This window comes from Bos taurus, chromosome 6 (assembly GCF_002263795.3).
Source record: "Bos taurus isolate L1 Dominette 01449 registration number 42190680 breed Hereford chromosome 6, ARS-UCD2.0, whole genome shotgun sequence".
Classification (NCBI taxonomy): Eukaryota; Metazoa; Chordata; class Mammalia; order Artiodactyla; family Bovidae; genus Bos; species Bos taurus.
In genome coordinates this window covers 58349218-58373379 of record NC_037333.1, presented here as the reverse complement: position 1 = coordinate 58373379, position 24162 = coordinate 58349218, and the positions used below count along the sequence as shown (strand labels likewise).

The 24162-nt window shown below is 38.0% G+C and overlaps 1 protein-coding gene across 6 annotated transcripts in view; it reads right to left on the bottom strand.

The window, feature by feature from the left end:
• WDR19 (WD repeat domain 19) overlaps positions 1 to 23374 on the bottom strand; it is a 78619-nt gene extending 55245 nt beyond the window's left edge. For 4 of the 6 annotated variants that reach the window (XR_009494782.1, XR_009494783.1, XM_015471584.3 and 1 more), the window contains exons 1-10: positions 23298 to 23339; positions 17457 to 17548; positions 17104 to 17169; positions 14975 to 15100; positions 12917 to 13032; positions 9380 to 9495; positions 5895 to 5975; positions 4626 to 4738; positions 4180 to 4353; positions 549 to 619 (exon numbers count right to left, since the gene is read on the bottom strand). Coding sequence is in view for 4 of the 6 variants with exons in the window: in XM_015471584.3 (XP_015327070.2) it covers positions 549 to 619; positions 4180 to 4353; positions 4626 to 4738; positions 5895 to 5975; positions 9380 to 9495; positions 12917 to 13032; positions 14975 to 15100; positions 17104 to 17169; positions 17457 to 17548; positions 23298 to 23303 (961 nt within the window). In the remaining 2 variants the exon portion in view is untranslated. Of the gene's footprint in view, positions 1 to 548; positions 620 to 4179; positions 4354 to 4625; positions 4739 to 5894; positions 5976 to 9379; positions 9496 to 12916; positions 13033 to 14974; positions 15101 to 17103; positions 17170 to 17456; positions 17549 to 23297 lie in introns of all 6 variants that reach the window. The other 2 variants (NM_001206027.3, XM_015471582.3) reach the window with 2 other exon arrangements.
• Between the last annotated feature and the right edge of the window lie 788 nt (positions 23375 to 24162).

The window sequence follows — 24162 nt, the reverse complement described above, 5'->3', positions numbered from 1 at the left end:
GACTAGGACATTCATCATGGATTGGCTTATGAGCATGAGCCCTGATGCATTCAAAACTGGCTCAAAGGGAAATACATAAGAATTTAGATTTTGCAACTGGATTTGGGATAAAATACAACAGAAATCTTTGAATCAAAGTATATTCACATCCTCCTAGTCAAGAAGTTTTTTGTTTTTAGTCACTAAGTCACTTCCAATTCTTTTGTGACCCCATGCACTATAGCCGGCCAGGCTCCTCTGTCCATGAGATTTCACAGGCAAGAGTAATGGAGTGGGTTGTCATTTCCTTCTCCAGGGGATCTTCGTGACCCAGGGATTGAATCTGTGCCTCCTGCAACGGCAGGTGGATTCTTTACCACTGAGCCAACTGGGAAGCCCAGTCAAGGAGTATGACTCAACATAATCACTAATAAAGAGGCTACTTTAGGGAATTCTAGTGAAAGGTGTTAATTTGCTTCCTCCTACAATGAATGCAAACCATACATTAACAAACACATTACTCTTTACTAAAATGATCAAATGCCAATTTGCTTCAGAAAAATCAATACCTTTATGTTCATCATCCAGGTTGACTATAGCATACATGTCTTTTAATTCTGCCAAGTCATGGATTTTAATGCTGAAAAATAAAAAAAAAATATATATATATATATATTTTAAATATGAGCACTAAGTTAAATTCAAGCAATTATAAGCTATGGAACAGGTCAGTGTTCTCCAAAAAGGGAGGTACAGGAGGATCTATAGGGTTAAGGTAAGAAAATATTAAACTTTCTATATTTAATTATATTTTCTTTAAAATTTTTGTTTGTTGATAGGGGGTGGGAGTGGTGCCCAGCTTAGTTCTTTGATCTACAGTCAGGAACAAGGAGGCTGAAGATCCTGAGGAAAAGTTTGAGTAGGCAAACTTGCCCCTGAGCAGTACTGATTATTGTAAAATGAAGCAGGTTTCTCTTTGCAATGTGTCCTCCCCTCCTCTCCCCTCATCCACTGCTCCAAGAGTTCGTTCCTACAAAAATAAACGAGGTATAACAGAAAGATTTGGAAAGGCCTAGTTGGAAAGCTCTGAAAAGTGGAGGCACAATGTTACTTCAAAGGGTTTTTGGGAAGGGTAAGTAGGCTTATGCAAGTGAAACCTGTGCGGCATGATGTTGGGACCTAAGAGTGGTATTTCTTTCTTCCTGTCTCCCTTCCTCTCTCCTTCCTTTGTCCCTTCTCCACCCTCCCAGTGCTTCTTCTTCATATATTTTCCATTTTCATTTAATTAAATTTTTGATATAATTGTAGGTCCACATGTGACTGTAAGAAATAACAGAGAGAAAGAGCCCAGAAGTAAATCTGTACACCTACAGTCAATTACTCCTCAACAAAGGAGGCAAGAATACACAATGGGAAAAAGACAGTCTCTTCAGCTAGTGGTGCTGGGGAAGGTGGACAGCTGCATGTAGATCAGATGTTAGAGCACATCCTCAAAGGGGGGTGCGAACCCTCCTGTGCACACCACCCACAAAAATAAACTCAAACGGCTTAAAGACAAATCTAAGACAAGAGAGTATAAAACTCTTAGAAGGGAACATCGGCAGAACATTCTCTGACACAAATCACATCAATGTTTTCTTAGGTCAGTCTAGCAAGGCAATAGAAATAAAAGTGAAAATAAACAAATGGGATCTAATCAAACTTAACAAGATTTGGCACAGCAAAGGAGACCATTAAAAAAAAACAACAACAAAAATGAAAAGAACCTACAGAATGGGAGGAAGTATTTGCAAATGATGCGACAGACAAGGGCTTAATCTCCAAAATATATAAACAGCTCATACAACTCAACAAAAAAACCAAACAAACCAATTGAAAAATGAGCAGAAGACTGTAATAGACATTTTTCCAAAGACAACATACAGATGGCCAGTAGGCACATAAAATGTACCCTCGACTGAGTTGCTTCCTATGTTCCAAGTCATCAAATTGCTGAGTATAAAGTGGTTTGTAGGATTGCTTTGTTAGTGGTTTTCAGATCTGTAGTGATACTTCTATTTCACTCATGATATTGGTGAACTGTATTCTATTTTTGTCATCCTTGCTAGAGATTTATCAATTTCCCCCCTAAACCCCTAGCTTTTAAATTTTTTCCCTATTTTCAATTTCTGCTCTTTGTTACTTTCTTCCTTCTGCTCTGGGCTTGTTTTGCTCTTTCTAGTTTTTTTGAGATAGGAACTTAGATAATTGATTAGATGTCTTTTCTCTTTCCTCTATATCAATTTAGTACTATAAATTTTCTTCTCAGCACTGCTTTAGCCGCCTGAAAATAGATATTGCTATGTACATCTATTGAAGATTGAAAACAGGAAGAGAAGGGGACAACAGAGAATGAGATGGTTGGATGGCATCACCAACTCAATGGATATGAGTTGGAGCAAGCTCTGGGAGATGGTGAAGAACAGGGAAGCCTGGCATGCGTGGGGTCACAAAGAGTCGGACACTACTGAGTGACTGAACAACAACAAATGTACATTCCCATTTTCACTCAGTTCTACGTATTTTCTAGTTTACTTTTAGATTTACTCTTGGACCCATGAATTATTTGGAAGTAGGCTGTCTAATTTCTAAGTATACAGAGAATTTCCTGTTATCTTGTTACCAATTTCAAGTGTGATTACATGATGGCTTAACACATTTTGTATGATTTCAATTTGTTGAGGTTTGTTTCATGCTCCAGGATATGGTCTACATTGGTGAATGCGCCACGGGTGTCTGGGAAAAATGTGTACTCTGCTGTCGTTGGGTGGAGTGTTCTGTAGATGTCCGCTAGGTCTAGCTGGTTTATAGTGTTATCCAAGTCTGCTGAAAGTTTAAGTTACACCATGATATAGCTGTCTTGGCATCTGTTTTGTTTGGCCAAGTGGCCTGCAGTGATCTTAAATGAACACTCGTCCCTTTATGCACATTCATGCCCTTCATAGCAGCCCACAGTCATAAGCAAATGTAAGTTCCTGATGTGATTTCACCAGTAGCCTTTGTGACCAACACCTTCACTTTATCTACTCAGTTATTTCCCGTTTCTGTTGCCTTCCTTTTATTTTTGACATTCCAAGTTTCATTCTGTCATCTGTTATCTCCTATCTGAAGAACTTCCTTCAGTAGTTCTTTTAGAGGAGGCCCACTGGCAGTAAATTCTCTTCATTTTCCTTCATCTGAGAATGTTTATTTCACCTTCATTACTGATTGCTATTTTTACTGGATATAGATGGAAGTTTGGTTGACAATTCTTTTCTTTCAGCAGTTTAAGAATGTTATAGTTTCCTCCTGGTCACTACGGTTTATGGTGAGAAATCTGCTGTCATTCAAAATGTTCTCTGGCTACTTTCAAATCTTTTCTTTGCCTTTAGTTTTTAGCAGTTTAACCATGATGAGTCTGGGCCTACATTTCTTTGGATTTACTCTTCTTGGGGGTTGCTGAGCTAGTATAAAATATAGGTTGTCTTTTGTCAAATGGGAGATGCTTCCAACCTTTATATTTGAGATTTTTATGACACAAATGTTAGATATTTTGGTAGTTTCAAGGTCCCTGAGGCTGTTTTTTTTGTTTTTGTTTTTTAATCTTTTCCTCTGTTCAGAATGGGTGTGTTCTCTTTACTGCAAGTTGAGCCAGAACTAAAGGGCTTCTTTCAGAGCTCTCTCTGTCTCTGCTCCAGTGCTTACGTCCAGGTCTCAGGCTGCCTTGAGTCCTGGCTGAGAGAGACCACAAGACACACAGGAGACTCACCACTGGCTCAGCGGTACTTCAAATGCTGGCTTTCTTCTCCAGTCTGCCTGCTACTATTTACTTTTCAGAATCCTTACATAGCTGTTTCATGGGTTCTCTTCAGGTTTTACGGCTGTATTTGGTGACAGAGACAGGGTCAAGGGTACTTACTGCCTGTTACCCAGAAGTGCCCATTTTATTTTTATGACTGATTATACTCCATTTTAGGTTTTGCATTCGGTACACATTTAGTATTTTAGGTTTTACCCTGAGTGTTCAAGGCAAAGATAAAGATATCTTAGAAATTTTCAACTGCAAACATGTTCTAATAGTGCAAGTATGGTGGATAGATTAACATTAGTTAACAACATCCTGTTAAATCTCTTGACCATTCCTTAAATAAGCTTTCCTAGGAATATGTGAATATAACTTACCAGTTATCACCACACGTAGCAGCTTTGTTAAGGGTCTGTGATACTGCAATACTGGTTAGACTGTCTTTATGGTCACGAGCCTGAAATATCTCTTGACCGATCTCTCGAATATGAGTGGAAATGACAACAAAAGTTCCACGTGAAAAACCAATCATGATGTAGCCATCACCGTACCTACAGCAACAAAGGCAGTAATATAGTAAAAGGAAGATTAACTGTCATTTGCAATACAGTAATAAACAAATACCTGAACATTGAGGAAATAGAGAATATCATTTATCAAGGGCCTATTTGCCAGATAACATGCTAGGTAGTTTCACATGTTAAGTCACAGACTGCAACCCAGAAAATGTCACAGAGAGGAGTGAAAATGCTACAGACAAAAACGAAACACATTATACTTCGTAAGGAAAAACACTCTTCATGTATTGTGCTTCTGTACATACCAACTGTAGCAGACAATGTTGCCATAGTGTTGCTGAAACTCCAGATCAATTGGGTTATCTGGTTCATTCAGATTAAAAAGAAACAAAGTTTTCTTGCCAACCACTACACTTATCTGCCAAAAATAGGAATTATGAGAGGAATGTTCAGTACTTCATAAAAAGACTAATAAGCAAATTCAAACAGCATAAACCTAATTTAGAAAAACAACTGAGCCAAATTTAGTGTTAAATGTTATAAATTAGTAAGGAAACAATGTGACTAACTCAAAACATTTGTATCATTTTCCTAAATGTAGTCTGGGAAGGATCCTTGGGTTTACACATACCCAATATACCCTTGGAAGTATACTAAAATAGCTCAATGGAATAACTTTTTAAAATTCTCTGTACCTCTAATAAGAGTACCGTGCAGTACAAGAAGGTAAGTCTGACACAGTTCCATTGGAATTAAACTCACATTCAGAGTATAGCAACTCTTCTACACTGAGGCCATCTGATTTTGATTCTGAGCCACGTGGGATTACCTGTCCATACCCGTGTGGATAATCTAGCTCAGCTTTTTATATCATCACTTTTTCCATCACCTGCAGGGCACTGGTCAATGTGGCTAGACTAGTATCCCTGTTACTCACACAGGCCAATACTAAACTGTAATTCCCAGCTGAGAGTGTAACTGTGTTGAGACAGAGGAGTACATTACCGATTTGGGCTCACTAAGGGTAATGGATATATATATATATAAACAGAAACACTTTGGTATATTTCCTTGCTTTGAAGATGCTATCGGTTATGAGTCATTATCAATATAATATCTTTTTAAGAAATAAAGAAAAACATTACTTCATTAAATATATTCTGGTTGATTGTGAAAACCATCTGGACTTCAGAATGTTAAAATGTGGCAGGGAAAATAAACCTAAGGTGTTAAAAAATAAAACTAGTAATTTCTGGCATTCTAGTCCCCATATCTGATAAGAATGAAAAAATTTTAAAGATATAGAAATAAATACTCTTGCTTTTCAAGGTGCCCCCACTGTTTTTGCTACCATAAGGAGAGCAGCCACGGTGCTACAGAACTCTATCTTTAATTGTTTTGATGTTAGGTGGCAGCAAAAACAATATTTAGGCCTGAGAAATGGGGGTCTATGTTGATTTCATAAGTGATGTACCATAATTTTTTTAACAGAGATTCTGAACCATCCTAGAAAAGGAGACAGTATATCCTACAAAATTACCAAAATAATTTGGGCCTGGATTTAGAACTCTTACTGTGCTTTCAGCAGTGGAGGTTCGGTCATCAGTCTTCATCATGGAAAACTGCATGTCACTAGGCTCCGATCTCACTGGTATCTGTGGAGATGAACACAGTATCACCATGAATAAACCCCATACCCAAATTCCATTAACAAAACAGGGAGCTTGCTTTCATTTCTGAATACACTGGACTGAATAACCTGAAAATCCCACTGCTATAAAGTTCTAGAAATTCAGGATGAAACTGAACATGTATCTTATTAAATGGCTAAGATAAGCCTGAAAGAAGGTAAGGAAAATTTCTGTGGCCCATAAGCAGAGATCAAATTGAAAAGCAAAGTGAGTGCAGGAACTGATGCTGCAGATATCTGGCTGATAAAGAGAGATGATAATGAACCCATTTGAAATCGAGCTGGGCTTTGGTTAGAAAAAAATTCTTTTCAAATCAGTTTCCCTCCTATGTTCATTGTGGTCTAAGGTCCAAAGTTATACTCTGAGTGGTCTAGAAACTCCCTGCAGTGTTCAGCAAAAACAAATCTAAAGCCTCTTCCAAGGCTGCAAACAACTTCCTACAGTAGGTGAGCTCTCAATTCAAAATGAGAAAACTCACAAGCAATGTACCAAGAGCAAGGGTCAGCAGATCTAAAAAGAACAGAATTATCAGAAAAACATCATAAAATACTTTTAAAATGATTACAAACATAAAAAGACTCATAAATAGAAGAAAAGACAACACTTTCTTGAAAAGTACAAGCAGGTTTTAAAAAAGAACTACCAAGTACTTTCCACCAATAAAAATTAGGGTCATTAAAATGGGAAGGACTGATGGGATAGAAGATTAGACATATTTGAAGAATAAGTGAACTGATTTGTGGAAATTATCCTTTAGATTGCACAGAGTGACAAAAAGAAACTAGGAAAGAGAGATTAAGAGACATAAGATGGTCAAACATATTGGTCTACTTATGTTGGTTAAACATATATGGTCTAACAGTTGCTGCAGAAAGAGAAGAGCAAGGGCAAGAGGCAAATTTCAAACAGACAATGACTAAGAATTTTTCAGAACTGATGAATGACAGCAATCTTCAGATTTAGGAAGCAAGACAAGCAGGATAAATAAAAAATAAACCCACAGGAGTAACGATGGAGTGCTTTGCAGAATAGCCAAGTATAAGCAATTTGGAGAAAATACCAGATGAAACAATACTTATAATGTATGCTTTGTTTACTAAATTACAACTTTAGTATGTCATATTCTGGAAGCATAATTCTTGGGATTAAAAATGGGAAATAGTTATCTTGTATGTAAATAATAGCTCAGTGGTAGAGGCTTCCTGGGATGTTATATGTGGAAAAGTATTCTAAGGTCATGTCTTGATTCAGTGAAGAAAAAAATGCCAGTATCTACTGATGATGTCTGGTATGGACACAAGAGCAGGGACCTGTAGTATTAGAATTCTAAAGGACACCAATACAGATTGATGAAAATTACAAGGTTTCTAGAAACTATTTTTACAGCAATGCCTTCCTTAAGAATCACTGGAATCATGCTGTGGTCTGCTCAATATGACTGAGTTACTTCTACCTCAGTTTCAAAGCTTTCCAGATATAAGAACCAACTTTCTTCTTCAGACTTCTGCAAATTCTCAAAGCCCAAATTTTCAGTCATTCCAGTCTTGAGCAAGCCATAGTAAGTCTTTCCTCTTGTCTTTGTTCTGTTCTGCTTGGAGTGAATGACAGCAACTGATAAAAGTCTTCCAATATCCTCTATAACAAGTTTTAGCAGGGTACATGGTCACCTAGGCAGACTAAATTTGCAGCTTCCATGGCAGCACTTAGGTTTGACCATACGACTAGGTTCATGTGATATGAATGGCAGTAGTGACTGCATCTTCCAGATCAGGTAGCTTACAGTTTCTTGCACTCTACGTCTCTTTTTCCTTTCCCTGGGGCTGAAATGCAGATGTGGTGCTAATGAGGGCAAAACACCCTAATAAATGGCAAAATATTAAGGTGGAAGGAAGGGTGGGGAAGGAGGGAAGGGGGACTTTACACAACCTGGAGAAGCAGAGATACACAGATGACCTGCTTACCTGTTATATGATAAAATGAAAGAGGAAAAAGCCACCTGAACTACTATATTCTTAGAGTCCTTGTCATTTTGGGTCTCTGTTACAATAGTTTAGCCTATACCTTGACTGATTTAGATTTTCTCTCTTACAAATTCACAATCCAACATTCATTTACCTCCTCTATCTCACAAATGCTACAGGGTTTGTAAGCTATATCACACATTTGACAATCATATAAGGCTACATGTGTTTTAGCATGATTAGCTTTCTCTTCCTGAGAGAAGGGGGCCCATGGCGGGCAGCCTCTAAGATGGTCCACAATGGTCCTCACCTCCTGGTTTTCATGCCTTACTGCGATTGCCACCCAGACCCTGAGTATGTGCTGAACCTAGTGACTCACTTCTAGAGAACAGAATATGGCAAAAATAATTCTGAGATGAGGTTATTTATTAAGAGGTTGTGGCTTAAGTCTTGAATGACTATTCTCATTCTCTTGCCAGGGGCTTTGTTGTGAGATATGCTAAGGAGAGATACATGTGGCTAGAAAATGAGGCAGGCTTCCAGTCAATAGTGAGAGGAGCTAAGCCCTGAGCCTAACAGCCTGCCTTTCAACAACCACATGAGCTTGGAAATAGATTTGTCCCTAGTCAAGACTTCAGATGAGACCGCAGTCCAGAATGCTAAATGACTGCAGCCTCGTGAGAGACCTTGAGGCAGAAGTACTCAGCTTAGCTGTGTCTGGACTACTCACCCACAAAAATGGCAAAGCAACATCTGTTCTTTTAAACTGCTAAGTTTCAGGGGTAATTTGTTATGCAGCAATAAATAGCTAATGTAGAACCTATTAATGTAAAACTAGAAGTATTCAAAGAATGTGTCAGTCACTATTGCTCTAGAAATACTAAACCATAAGCCAAGTCTTCCCAATTGAAATTTTGCCACTGGTAAGATTATACAGCTATGGGTAATACAAATTCCCTTAATCGTGGGAAATCTGAACAGCAGTAAAACTTAATCCTAAAATTTAATTAGGGTTAGTTTAGAACCAATTTAACATATCAGCTAAAGGAGTGGGCTTTAGAATCAGGCAGATCTGACTGAGTCCAGTGGTTATGATTTACACTGTAAATACACAAATAAAATAAGAGATATTCACAAATATAATGGTTGATTATAACCACAGAGCTGAATAATCCAAGCTAACACTAGCCAAGGGGAAGTGTACAAAGGAGGAAATTTGGATAAAGTATTTGTATTAAAAGAAAAATGTCCTAGTACATAAAAAGAAAAAACTTGATGTTTAGAATATGAAGTTATTGTAAACATCTCTCATAGAGATTTTAAAATTTTATAGGTCAGTCTGATAGACAAACTTTATTTTGGAGGAAAATCTGAACACAGCAAGTCAAAGAGAAGTTACTGTATTACCTGTCTTATTGTGTCACCTTCCTGATTACTAACTGTAATCATTTTATCTTCACCACCTAAAGCAAGCATGTTTTCTGCATTCCAGCATCCACATGTGATTTTCTTAGTATGTTTTCCTGCAAAAGAGATGATTTTTGTACATATTGATTTCTCAAAAAAATTTTTTACAAAATCTGTGATGGTAATCTCAAAGTTTAGATAATATACTATGGAAATTAAACACACAAGGAATTTAAAATCTCAAAGCAGTTTAGTGTCTAAGCAGCCTTATTTAAAAGAGTTTATAACAAAGTTTTAAATCAAGATAACTGTATATAAGGGCAATCCTATTTTCCAACTTTTTATGTGAATATGAGCATAGGTCCTAACATAAAAAGATATCCCACCCCTCGACAAGTTTGTTTGTTTAACCATATAACAAAACCTATCACAGTAATGTCTTAAAAGAAGTAAATCTCAAAGCACTGAAGTTATCTTTATTATATTCAGCTTTATGATGTGGGAGACCCTTGGCATAAGCCGATTCAACATCACAATTTTGATTATTTGTATATAACTGAAAGACATACAGTGATTCGTGACAATATTGAGGTACAAATATGAATGCACCTTAGTGAGATTTATGTTAAGAACTGAGTCATTTAGCTAGTGAGGGATATTAGAGAGCCACTAAGTATCAGAACGCTTTTTAATTAAGCAATCTAGCCAGTGCAAAAACTACATTTTGGGGTGGAAATCACATGACTTGACATCAGGTTTTCGTTAAAGGTCCTAGAATAGATAAATACTCAAGAGTCTCAAGGTTAATTAAGTATACAGTTTCTGGAGGCAGGCTGTCTATTTTGAGTAAGTGGCTCCACTACTTATCACAAAACCTTGGGTAAGATAACCTATCTATTCCTTAGTCACACTGTCCAAAATTTGGGGATAATAGTAGAAGCTATTTCACAGGGTTGGGGATCAAATGAACTAAAGCCTTTAGAAGAGTGCCAGCAATACAGGAAGTGCTATATAAGTGTTAGCTATTTTAGCTGTTATTATTCCTTGTACCCCTTATTGAACCTAATACAGTATCTCTGCAGAAAGCAGGCTCTAAATAAATAGTTATTAAGTCAGTAGACCCTGAAGCAAGAATGTGTCCAGTGTGTTAGAGGCTCAGCTAGGAGAACAGTGTGGCTGGAGGCCAGAAAGTAAAGAAAGGTAACTAAGAGATGAAATCACAGTTTTCAAGGGCCAGGTCATAGAGGGCTTGGCTAGCCATTGTAAGGATTCTGACTTTGATCTTGGGTGACATGAAGAGCCACTGGCTAGTTCTGAGCAGAAGGCTCACTCGGGCTTCTGAGTTGAGAATATTCTTATAGCAGGGCAAGAGTTGAAGCAGGGAGACCGGTTAAGAGATTGCAGAGATGCAGGCAGAAGATCTGAGCCCCACACCATGGTGGTGGTGGTAGTGGTAGAGGTGATGAGACAAGTTGATTCTGGACATATTTGGAGGTAAATCCTGTAAGATTTTCTGGCACATTTGGTATAGAGGGTATGAGGAAGATAAGAGTCAGGATAACAGTAAGATTTGGCTTAAACATCTAAGAGGATGAAAAGGTATCAATGATGAGAGGGAACGGCTGCACGGTTTGGTGATATCAAATCTGAAGTATTCACTAGAAATTTCATCGGAGCTGTTGAGTAAGCAATTGCTTGCATGAGTCTAGAGTCTGGAAGAGACAAACATAGGACTACAGAGGTAGTATTTCAAACCAGGAGACCAGAGCACAAAAATGAAGGGAACATTCAGAGAAGAGACTGGGATATAGGAGATTTTGCTGATCATGGATTGATTAAGAGATATAGGTAGTACAATGGAACTGGGTATCCAAAGTAATAGGTATTAGAAGGGATAAAGGAGTACATTAAGAGAGGTGGAAAGATGCCAAGGACAAACTTCATCCTACACTCAGGACAGAGAGAAGAAAATCTCTCCTTTTCTTCTAGAGCTCAGAACTCAGGTTAGTCCTAACATCAGTGATAACAGTTAACACTTTCGTGTGCTTACTTAACAGTGTTCTGGGCAGGTTTTGACTCATTTAATTAATATTAACTTACAGGAATATACCACAGTTACTGAAATGTGAATCATGTTATTGGGAGACTGGCAATATTAAGTAAACTGTGGTCAATGAAATTCATGCATATTAGAATCATGCAAAGTGAGGATTGCCTGTATCTAACACAGTTCAAGGAAAGAAATCAGAGCAAGACATAACAAGGGAACAGACATTTAGTTACTGTAAAAACCACTTGCTGATTGTGCATTTGTGCAGCTGCTACTGGAAGTGAAATGCCTTGGTTTTAGAAAAGTAAATTATTTCAGAGGGAAAAAAGAGCACACCTACAAATCACAACAAACTCTGAAAGAGGCAGTGAAAGGGCCTAAAATGTAAAATTAACCTGAATATTTTCAGGTCTATTTTATACAGTTAATAAATTAGACTGAATTAGAATCAATATTCATATTAAATACAAAGATCACATATAAAATCATGTACATATGAACAAATAATGACACCAAATAATCATGTTTTGACCTGATTATTTTCTTCTTACCTCAAGTCTCAAGCTATCTAAGGATCGTAAGTTAACTGGTAGGACATGCCTATAAATGAAGTGGGATACAGAAAATGCCTACCGAAGTCAAACAAATTAATTTACATGGTGAAAGCTGATTTTTTAGTTCAACTTTTCAAATGGATCAATGGTGTAACTGTATAGCCAGAGTGCTAAAAATACACATATGAAAGATATACATATATGTGAAAATAACTTGAAATGAATAAATGTCTTTAACTGAAAAGCCCTTTCTCAAGTATTCTGTGGGCACTATTATCTCCAGCATTTAATTCTTCCATTAGCAGTAAATTATAATTAAGCCTACCCATTTCACCCCTCACCAGCCTGATGTTACAACAATTGAAAAAAATCAATACTATTTCCTTCAGGTAGTCAGATGCTAAGTGCCAGAGGCTGGGGGAATCAAAGAGGCTGAATCAAGAAGGTCAAAGAAGGAATAAATACGCATACCTTCCAGTCATATACCCTGAGGTAAAAATAACTCCTAGTTCACTCCTAGATTAGTGACTGGAGACAGTGAGGGGTCAGAATTAGGAATATGGATATACTCTGTCTAAGAAGTCGCCAAATGTTTTAGCCCATCTACTAATGTGTTGATAGGCACATGAGCTACTCCATAGCAGAGGCATAATCTGGGTGAGAAAGGGACAGATGGAAATCATGCTATTAATGTACTGGTGTCCAGAGGCACAGGCTCACTCACCTGAGGGCAACTTGTTCTATGTAACCTGGGAAGTTCTTAGTAGGTAGTGAAGATGGATCTTCTAGTTAGACAGAGGTATGGCTTGACAAGGGAAGTCAATTTTAAACTACAAAATTTCCCCTGCAGTATCAGGGAAACCTGAGGTGATAAAATTTACATTTATGTTAAAGCATCCCAAATATTAAGCAGTGTTTCCAGCTGTAACCTACCAATGACAGGAATCTTTCGAGATGTCTGATGATTATAAATTAGCAAATTTCCTTTAACAGTTCCAACGGCCAGGAAACTTCCAAATTTTGACCAAAGAAGGAAAGACAATTGATCCCTGTAACATTAAGATGTAAATTACTAAACAATTTACAACCTAACCTCCTAAGCAGTCCTTTTAAAAAGTGCTTCGTGAATTTCATGAATAACTGTAATACCTAGTTAGAAGCTGAAGTATAAAATTACAATTTTAATGATTTAGGACAAAGAGTAAGTGCTAAAGGCATTTTGAGACACTATAAAGTGATCTTAAGTCAGTGAGACCTAAAATACAAAGGTATAATGAATAAAAGGCTTCAATTCAGTCATGACGGAATCTCACATTTCAGGAGATGACTAATGATAAGAGTTATTAATCTGTCTACTAATGATTGTTGTAACTCTAATTGTGGTAAAAATCTTAATGGATAACATCTTAAGCTTTTAAAACGTCTAAAACTGTGATACAGTAAACTGAAAAAATTATTGGGAATTCATGATTTGAAAAAGGATATAGATTTTCCAGCTCTGTCACTATTAAGGGCATCTCAGAAGGAGGTTTGGGCTTCCCTGGTGGCTCAGATGGTAAAGAATCCACCTGCAATGTGAGAGACCCGGGTTGGAAGATCCCCTGGAGGAGGGAATGGCAACCCAATCCAGTATCCTTGCCTGGAGAACTGCATGAACAGGGGAGCCTGACGGGCTACAGCCCATGGGGTCACAACTGAGCAATTAACACTTTCACTTTCTTGAATGGAAGCACAGAGTGTGTAAAATCCTTCTGAAAAGTGAGGTATGGAAGTGTAAAAGGACAGAGCAAGAAGTGGAGGTTCTCAGATCTAGTAGACTTGATGTTGGTCAGACACCATTGCCTGTGGGTGCATTTCTTGTGCCTCACTTTGGAGGGTCGAGGGAACCTGCACTAGGGGGATGTTTTGACCTGCTCTGTTATTCCTTGACAAGTATGTTGGAAAAGTAAAGCCTAATCTTATGGTAGATGTGTGATCTCTTCCTGCACTTATAGGCCACATGATGCTATGAGGCAGATATTATTACTAGACTCATTTTACATATATGAAGAAACTAAAGCTTAAGCAGAGGTTAAGCAACTTGTTCAAGGTCAAAATTGCATTTCAGCTGTAAATACTGACAAGTTTTTCTTTTCCATGTGGTAAATAGCTTCTATTTTAGCAGAGATCTGTAACTTATTCGGTCTGCCCAGGATTTCTTCCACTTGTGAACTGTCCCACTCTTACCCCAATCTTCATGGGTAGGATTATCAACCCTATGGCCCTGCCTACCCTATTCAAAGACCTTTTAAAGAACTGAGAGGATACTGGCGATGTAATAGTGGCATGCCCTTTTCTTTGGTATAACTTGCTGTGAAGAATGGGAGAAGCTGATGCCAGTAGCCATCAAAAGAGTCTAAATATATACAGGATGGATAAATGACTTGGACCTATTGTATAGCACAGGGGACAATATTCAATATCCTGTGATAAACCACAATGAAAAAGAATATGAAAAAGAAAGTACATATATGTATAACTGAATCACTTTGCTGCACAGCAGAAATTAACACAACATTATAAATCAACTATACGTCAACAGAATTAAAAGAGGGAGAGAGTCTGACTTAGAAGAAGTCAATACAGAGAAAGAAAGAGCTGTGAGATGTCTAGACTGCATCATTACAACCCCTAGATCCAGTCATGCCTGTAGTCATCCTATTTCCAGATTTTCCTATAAATGTTTTCTCTCTTCTTTGGACTTAGTCTATTTCACTGAAAGCAACTTTTTAAGAAGCTCTTTATATTTTAGAATGATACTGTATTCTAATTAATTGGGCAAAAGTAATAGGATTATATGTAACAATTTTAAAAGAAATGAATTTTTCCCTTTTATAAGAAAATATCTCATCAGGGCATATTTATAATGAATGTAGTAAGATCTTTTTAGCATCAAAGCTGCAAATAGTATTTCTAAGTGAAGATTTAAAAAATAAAAAAAGTTATCCTTACCTCAAGCCACTGTCTAACTGACTGGTTTTGTTCGTGTTGGCATCCCACAGATAAATGCAACTGGATTTCTCAGCAATCACTGCTAGAATATCTCCATCCTTGTCCCAATCCATAGTAACACAATTACTTTTTAAAAAAGAGAACAAAACAATCACTATACATTAAAGTAGGGGAAAGAAATTCAAACAATCAACTATTTGTGATTTTTGTCTATAGCAAGTCCATTCAATCTATTTTTAAAGTCATAAACTTTCTAAAGTAAGAAACAGAACTCCAAATTTACTGCCTGGATAACACTAACACCAATTTTGTTGTTGTTGAGGGGATGGAAACATTTTGAATTCTATTTTAAATATCATTTTCACATACTATATTAAATACAATTATATCTAATAGGTTAGCAGATTTTATTGACACCTGTAAAGAGCTGGGCTCTTGTGGTAAAATACTCATCAAGCACCTCTAGAAAGGAATCATGTCTGGAATCAAGAGGAAATTTGTGTGATCAACTTTTGAAAGGTGGTTTCAGATGCACAGAGGGAAAAAGAAGGTACTGATAAGAAGTGAAATATCTAGACAAGCTGTGTATTAAACAGAGCAAGGCTGGCTAGATGTAGGATTGCAAACAGTAAGAAATACTGAATTCTGAAATACATAGTAAGAAAAGTCATTTTCATTTCATATCTTAATATTGAATAGAATAAGAAGAGTGATTTAAGGTAACAAAATAGTTATAAATAGGAAATGCTCTATTTAATATGTTTCTTACTGTTTAAAATTACTCCAAATGTTTATTGTAATTTAAGAACTTCCCTGGAGATTAACCTTTTCTTCCTCTTCTGATTCTGTTTCTCATTTGGAGACTGTTTTGGGGCACCTGCCCAGTGGTCCCCAACCTTTTTGGCCTTTTGTGGAAGACAATTTTTCCATGGACCTGGGGTTGGGGAGATGGGTTCTGGATGATTCCAGTGCCTTACATTTATTGTGCACTTTATTCCTATTATTATTACGTCAGCTCCAGCTCAGATCCCAGACTTTGCGGGCCCCTGAAGCAACACTCAGCTTTCCATTTAAGACATCTGGGAATCACTTCAGTTATTATTCTTCAAACTACTAAAATATGTTTGGGGATCTTAATTTTCTACAGTATTTCCACAGATTTTGAGAGGTATGGAAGAGGGAGGCTTTCAAATTCTTAATAAAATCATTAAAGACAACATATAATAGCATTTTGTTTATCTGATGATGTTTTGTCAGTCTAATTCAGCTATGTTGAATACAGCAAAAGAACTCAGAAGCAAAAAAATAAGGACACTGCATAACCAAAAGCAATGTTACAGAGATTATGCAATAAAGCTCCTACAACTTAATCAGAGAAGTTTTTTACTAAGTGCCTTTTCACTTTATTCTAAACATAATTATAACTAGCTTGCCCTCTGTTCCCCAGAAATATAGAAACCAGAAGCAACAATTAAGAGAGCAATAGGAAATGCTAAAATGGTGGCATTAGGTGGGTGTGAGATAAGTAGAGCCACCTAATTTGCAAAGATGGTGGCTGATAAACTACACAAGGCTGACGTGAATTTAAAAAGCCTGGCAGCTTAAGACCACTTAGGTCTTATGCAAACATCATAATAACCACTAAGACTATGGGTAAAATAACTAATACAGGGAATGATCACACTGAATTATTAAAAATGCTTACGTTATGCTTACTGTAATCTAGAATGACTTTCTTAAAAAGGATAAAAAAAGTGTGGAAAGTAACTATTTTCCAATTTATATTAGAGAGGAAATACTACATCAATAAGGGCTTATCTGCAAATATATACATTAAGGCTTGTTTATAATTAAATAAGAATTCTTTCACATAGACTCATTTACAATTCTGCCTTAAAGCTTATCTGTCAATGAATGTATTAAACTCTTAATTCATATGCTATATACCTATTTCATTAACTGCTTATGGTATACAAAACTAAATCTCTTTGCAAATGGAGAAAGCAAAAGAAGAGATACAGGTTAGACATAAATTACAAAATTCTACTTGATTATAAGTTTTAAGACAGTGTTTTTTTATCTTTTAGGCCACAAAGTTTGAAAAAATTTTGATCTACCTCTGTACTTACCCAGATAAGTTGATTTCACTTCTTTTTTGACCATGGCGATCAAAGATTTTCACAATATGATCAGCTCTAAAAGCAATTAGAACAAAAAGATATGATTTAAATTTTACTTCTTATGTATCTAAAGAGTTTTCTTATACATTCAAGTGATTTCTATATTTTCTCATGATAGTTTCACAATTTGTATGTAAAAAGTTATCACTAGGGAAAAGGTTCTATGAATTGTGATATTAATATATTACTTTTCTCACCATGCAACCATCATTAAAGAATTTCTACTGAACAGATGGTATGGTTTGGTGGGCATACAACCACGTGGAGTCAGAGTGATTTACTAACAATCACTGTTATCTTACCCTGTTACAGCAAGATAGTTTCCTGATGTTTTCTGCCAGGTAAACTGTATTGGTGTGCCAAGCCAAGTCTTTTCTAGTAGTGAGAAAACACGCTAAAAAAGCACAACACAATTTTTATATTTTAAAACATACAATTAACAGTTGGTCAGAAAAGATGTCAAAACATAATAATGAAAACAGTAGGATTCAGGATGGTGAAAGCTTATGCTAGAGCTTACCCAAAAGAAGTCAACAATGTAACAAATAAAATGACCAATTAACCAACCAACCAAATAACCATAATCTGGCTGGTCAAGTACAGACCTCAACATACACGGGAGCACTTACTATAAAACTTTTTTGCTTTTGAATGTTTCTAAATGTTAATTTTATATAAATTTATGATTTAGTGTTTTATAACTATTAAAAATTAAAAAAAATTAAACTTGAATTTGTGAAAGTCACTCAGCCATGTCCGACTCTTTGCAACTCCACAGGCTACAGTCCATGGGGATTCTCCAGGCCAGAATACTGGAGCGGGTAACCTATCCTTTCTCCAGTGGATCTTCCCCACCCAGGGATTGAACCCAGGTCTCCTGCATTGCAGGTGGATTCTTTACCAACTGAGCTATCAGGGAATTTAGCTAATTATTAATAGCATGGATTTGGGGAGATTAAATTTAATAAAGTTGCTATTAAAAAACCTTAACCATAAAAAAAACCCCTTAATCATGACAGAAATACAAAATATCTATACCTCCTTCAAAATTATTTTTTCTCCTTTCTCCATTAGATACACTTTATCATTAAGTGTTTAATTTGGCTATTGGGTGGATACTTTTTCAACTGAAAAATCATTCTTTTCACTTTGACAACAAAGAACTGTGTATACAATATGGAGGGCTTCCCAGGTGGCTCAGTGGTAAAGAATCTGCCTGCAATGCAGGAAACCCAGGTTCGATCCCTGGGTTGGAAAGATTCCCTGGAGGAAATGGCAGCCCTCTCAGGTATTCTTGCCTGGAGAAACCCATGGACAGAGGAGCTGGGAGAGGGCTACAGTCCTTTAAGTTCCAAAGGGTCAAATACCACTGAGCACATCTGATATAGAAGCCACAAACCACATGTGTACTTGGAATTTTATTGAGGACTTGATATATGGGTAGTCCAAATTTAGATGTGCTATAAACCACACATGACTATATGATTTCAAAGACAATACAGCTATATATGAAAAACCCACAGCAAACATTATCCTCAGTGGTGAAAAACTGAAAGCATTTCCCCTAAAGTCAGGAACAAGACAAGGGTGCCCACTTTCACCACTACTATTCAACATAGTTTTGGAAGTTTTGGCCACAGCAGTCAGAGCAGAAGAAATAAATAAAGGGAATCCAAATTGGAAAAGAAGTAAAACTCTCACTGTTTGCAGATGACATGATCCTCTACATAGAAAACCCTAAAGACTCCACCAGAAAATTACTAGAGCTAATCAATGAATATAGTAAAGTTGCAGGATATAAAATCAACACATAGAAATCCCTTGCTATACACTAATAATGAGAAAATAGAGAAATTAAGGAAAAATTCCATTCACCATTGCAACGAAAAGAATAAAATACTACCTATATATAAAAAACTATAAAATACTGGTGAAAGAAATCAAAGAGGACACTAATAGATGGAGAAATACACTGTGTTCATGGATAGGAAGAATCAATATAGTGAAAATGAGTATACTACCCAAAGCAATCTATAGATTCAATGCAATCCCTATCAAGCTGCTGCTGCTAAGTTGCTTCAGTCATGACCAACTCTGTGCGACCCCATAGACGGAAGCCCACCAGGCTCCCCCGTCCCCGGGATTCTCCAGGCAAGAACACTGAAGTGGGTTGCCATTTCCTTCCCCAATGCAGGAAAGTGAAAAGTGAAAGTGAAGTCGCTCAGTTGTGCCTGACTCACAGTGACCCCATGGGCCGCAGCCCACCAGGCTTTTCCGTCCATGAGATTTTCCAGGCAAGAGTACTGAAGTGGGTTGCCACTGCCTTCTCCACCCTATCAAGCTACCAATGGTATTTTTCACAGAGCTAGAACAAATAATTTCACAATGTGTATGGAAATACAAAAAACGTTGAATAGCCAAAGCAATCTTGAGAAAGAAGAATGGAACTGGAGGACTCAACCTGCCTGACTTCAGGCTCTACTACAAAGCCACAGTCATCAAGACAGTATGGTACTGGCACAAACACAGAAATATAGATCAATGGAACAAAATAGAAAGCCCAGAGATAAATCCATGCACCTATGGACACCTTATCTTTGACAAAGGAGGCAAGCATATACTATGGAGAAAAGACAATCTCTTTAACAAGTGGTGCTGGGAAAACTGGTCAACCACTTGTAAAAGAATGAAACTAGAACACTTTCTAACACCATACACAAAAATAAACTAAAAATGGATTAAAGATCTAAACGTAAGACCAGAAACTATAAAACTCCTAGAGGAGAACATAGGCAAAACACTCTCCGACATAAATCACAGCAGGATCCTCTATGACCCACTTCCCAGAATATTGGAAATAAAAGCAAACATAAACAAATGGGACCTAATTAAAATTAAAAGCTTTGCACAACAAAGGAAAACTATAAGCAAGGTGAAAAGACAGCCTTCAGAATGGGAGAAAATAATAGCAAATGAAGCAACTGACAAATAATTAATCTCAAAAATATACAAGCAACTCCTGCAGCTCAATTCCAGAAAAATAAATGACCCAATCAAAAAATGGGCCAAAGAACTAAATAGACATTTCTCCAAAGAAGACATACAGATGGCTCACAAACACATGAAAAGATGCTCAACATCACTCATTATCAGAGAAATGCAAATCAAAACCACAATGAGGTACCATTTCACACAAGTCAGAATGGCTGCGATCCAAAAGTCTACAAGCAATAAATGCTGGGGAGGGTGTGGAGAAAAGGGAACCCTCTTACACTGTTGGTGGGAATGCAAACTAGTACAGCCACTATGGAGAACAGTGTGGAGATTCCTTAAAAAACAGGAAATAGAACTGCCTTATGACCCAGCAATCCCACTGCTGGGCATACACACTGAGGAAACCAGAATTGAAAGAGACATGTGTACCCCAATGTTCATCACAGCACTATTTATAATAGCCAGGACATGGAAGCGACCTAGATGTTCATCAGCAGATGAATGGATAAGAAAGCTGTGGTATATATACACAATGGGGTATTACTCAGCCATTAAAAAGAATACATTTGAATCAGTTCTAATGAGGTAGATGAACTGGAGCCTATTATACAGAGTGAAGTAAGCCAGAAAGAAAAACACCAATACAGTATACTAACGCATACATATGGAATTTAGAAAGATGGTAACAATAACCCTGTATGTGAGACAGCAAAAGAGACACAGATGTATAGAACAGTCTTTTGGACTCTATGAGAGAGGGTGAGGGTGGGGTGATTTGGGAGAATGGCATTGAAACATGTATAATATCATATGTGAAACGAATCACCAGTCCAGGTTCGATGCATGATACAGGATGCTCGGGGCTGGTGCACTGGGATGACCCAGAGGGATGGTATGGGGAGGGAGGAGAGAGGGGGGTTCAGGATGGGGAACACATGTACACCTGTGGCAGATTCATGTTGATGTATGGCAAAACCAATATAATATTGTAAAGTAATTAGTCTCCAATTTAAATAAATAAATTTATTTTAAAAAAAGATAATACAGGAAAGAAGGCAAACTATCTTTACTGATAATTTTTCATATTGATTACATGTTGAAATGATAATATTTTGGATATACTGGGTAAAACAAAATACATTATGAAGGTAACCTTAACTGTTTCTTTAAAAACATTTTAATGTAGCTACTAAATATTTTAAAGTACATTGGCTCACATTATATTTATATTAAACACTGCTGATACAAAACATCTAGAGCCATAAGTTTGAATGAATAAATTTACATTTTAACATTAGGTTAAATTAAAAATTAAACAATGATGCCTATATCTAGGCAAGTTAAGTTTAGATACAATTGCAGGTGGTGTGACAGTCTCAATGGTAACACAAAACTCTTCCAATGGTCTAAATTTTACACCAATTACAGGCAATTACTACATTAAAAAGATGATTAAATCCACCTCTATTGAAAACAGATGCCTATAATCAATCACAGGTGCATCCAAGTTGTGTGGAGCAAGAAGACACCCTTAAAAAAAAGTATAAAAGCATTTTACTTTTGCAATTTTATGACCACATTGCCCTGGAACCCCTACATGCAAGTGAGGGCTCCCTAAATTTGAATGTCACTAGTTTCTTGGTAGACCTCCTCTGGTTGTGATTTTACCTACTATTTTTCTTCAAAGGAGGTCAACAGGCGCTCCATACACATACAACACCCCGTAAAAAGGTGCTAGCTTCAAAACCAGAAAACGAACCTTTAGACTGCTTTTTTTCAATCTTTATTTTTTAATACAATTGTTTTTTGGCCACCGACATAGCTTGTGGGATCCTAGTTCCCTAACCAGGTAACTAACCTGGGCCCTTGACAGTGAAAGAAAGGAATCCAAACCACTGGACCACCAGGGAACTCTAGATTTTGCTTTTCACTTATTAGCTGTAGGGCTTAAAGCAGGTCTATTAAATGGCCTCAAGCATAGAATTCTCAACTGTAAACCAGGAATAACAGTATCTCCTTACTCTCATGGTTTAGTCCTTAAGTCGTGTAGGACTCTTGCGACCCCGTGGACAGAGGAGCCTGGCAGGCTACAGTCAATGGGATTCTCCAGGCAAGAATACTGGAGTGGGTTGCCATTTCCTTCTCCCGGGGATCTTCCCAACCCAGGAATACGAATGCAGGTCTCCCGCATTGTAGGCAGATTCTTTACCAACTGAGCTACAAGTACTTCATAAATGGTGAAGAGCTTTAGAAATGTGAGTTAAGATTACAGGTCAACTCCAATTTACACTATAACCACGAAAATGTGCAAAACAATGAAAAAAATTAAGCTTTCCATTTCTATGCCAGATCAGGGCCTGTGTGTGTGTGTGGGGGGGGGGGAGTGGCGGTGGAGTGGGGGGGTGGGATGGGGAGTAGGGGGCACTAGGAGTGGGGCGGGGTTATTGTCTGGTAAGGCGAAGGGTGAATGAGCTGTAGCCAGTGACCCGGGAATGGGGTTCATAAGCGCAATCCTAAAACCGATGCATGCAGAGGATGACGCTCTAGAGATTGAGACCTGTGCATGCAGATTTCCCCGTGAATAATATACACCGTCACCAGGTGATCTGTAAATTGCGCCAGTCACAGCCAATACAATTTGAGATTCTTTCGGAGCTTTTCACTCATTTTAAGGAGCTGAATAGCCGCCAGAAGGCTGTTCAGGAGCCTTGCCAGGGGTTTAGCTGCAAGAAATGAGGCGGCTCCTGACACTCGAACGAGCCAACTCTACAAGGACCCTCCGAACACTTTTTTCCCCCAAACTCATTCTGCCCGCCGTGTGAATTCGGGCGAATTCGGAGTCTCTTCAGATCCAGTCTGCTCATTTCCAGCAGTGGAGGAATGGCCAAAACGCACCAACTCGGTCTGCGGTCCCAGAAATGAGAGGCCTCCCTCCCCGCCGTCTCCTCTTCAATTTTCCTTCCTTTCCCCTTGTTTCTTCAACTTCGCCTCTGCTCTCCCTGGTCACCCCGCTCCCTTCCCCATTTCTTAAGCACTCGGGAGAAGGAAGGAAGGTCACAAGCCTCTATCCTGAAAGCGACTCTCGGAGAGTTTAAGGGAATGCCCAGTGGTCGCACATTCCCGCACCCCCGGGTTTGTAAGTTATTTACCTTCATCTCAAAGATCCAGCAGCGGCGCGATCTAACAAGTGCGCAAGCGCACCCGATCTTCTTCAAGAAGGCTACCGCGTTCCCGTCACCCAGGAGACCACGCGAGCAATAACCAATCAGCGAGCGCCAGCTGAAGGGCGGTGCCTCCAAACCTCTGAGGGAGTGGGTGGGAGGCGGGGACTCGAGTCACGTGATACCAGCGAAGCAAGGTCCTGAGTAGTTGAACGTCGTGAGGCCTTGCTGAGCCTTGGCTTTCTGGCTGGGCCGTGATTGGATGACATCGGAGGGTTCTGTGAGATGTGGAAGCCGCCGGCGTAAATTTAGGCCCTGACTACAAAGAAATCAGTGGTGGCGAGTAGGGACGCTGAGAACTTCAAGGAGCTGTGTGTTGTATAAGAAGAGGCGGGAGTTGGTTCGTGGGGCAGTACTCTTACGCAGTTCACGCAAAGAGCTCACACTGCAACTGTTCAAAGGATATTCATTTGGAGGCTGATTTTGGCTGGGAATATGTTTGTGTCTTCAGATATTTAAATTTGGCTGCAAGACCCACACATTTAAACGGAGATGTCTTTAATAGGTGATTGGGTGATGGAGAAAAAGGTTAGAGAAGTAGAAATTCGGAAATTGTTTTTGTATTGATAATAATTAAAACAGAGTGAATGGGACTTCTTAGATTTAGGGAATGTTAAGAGGGAGAAACTTTTAATTTTAGGGGCTGAGAATTAAACTGACAGAAGACCAGTTAACAGGAGAAAAGCTTACGAATGTATGTGTATTATGTTTAGCCGATATGGGAGAATTAGTTAAAAAGAGAAACGAAACATGAAATCTCACATCAGTGCGTTAATTAGGGTGCTATATTTCT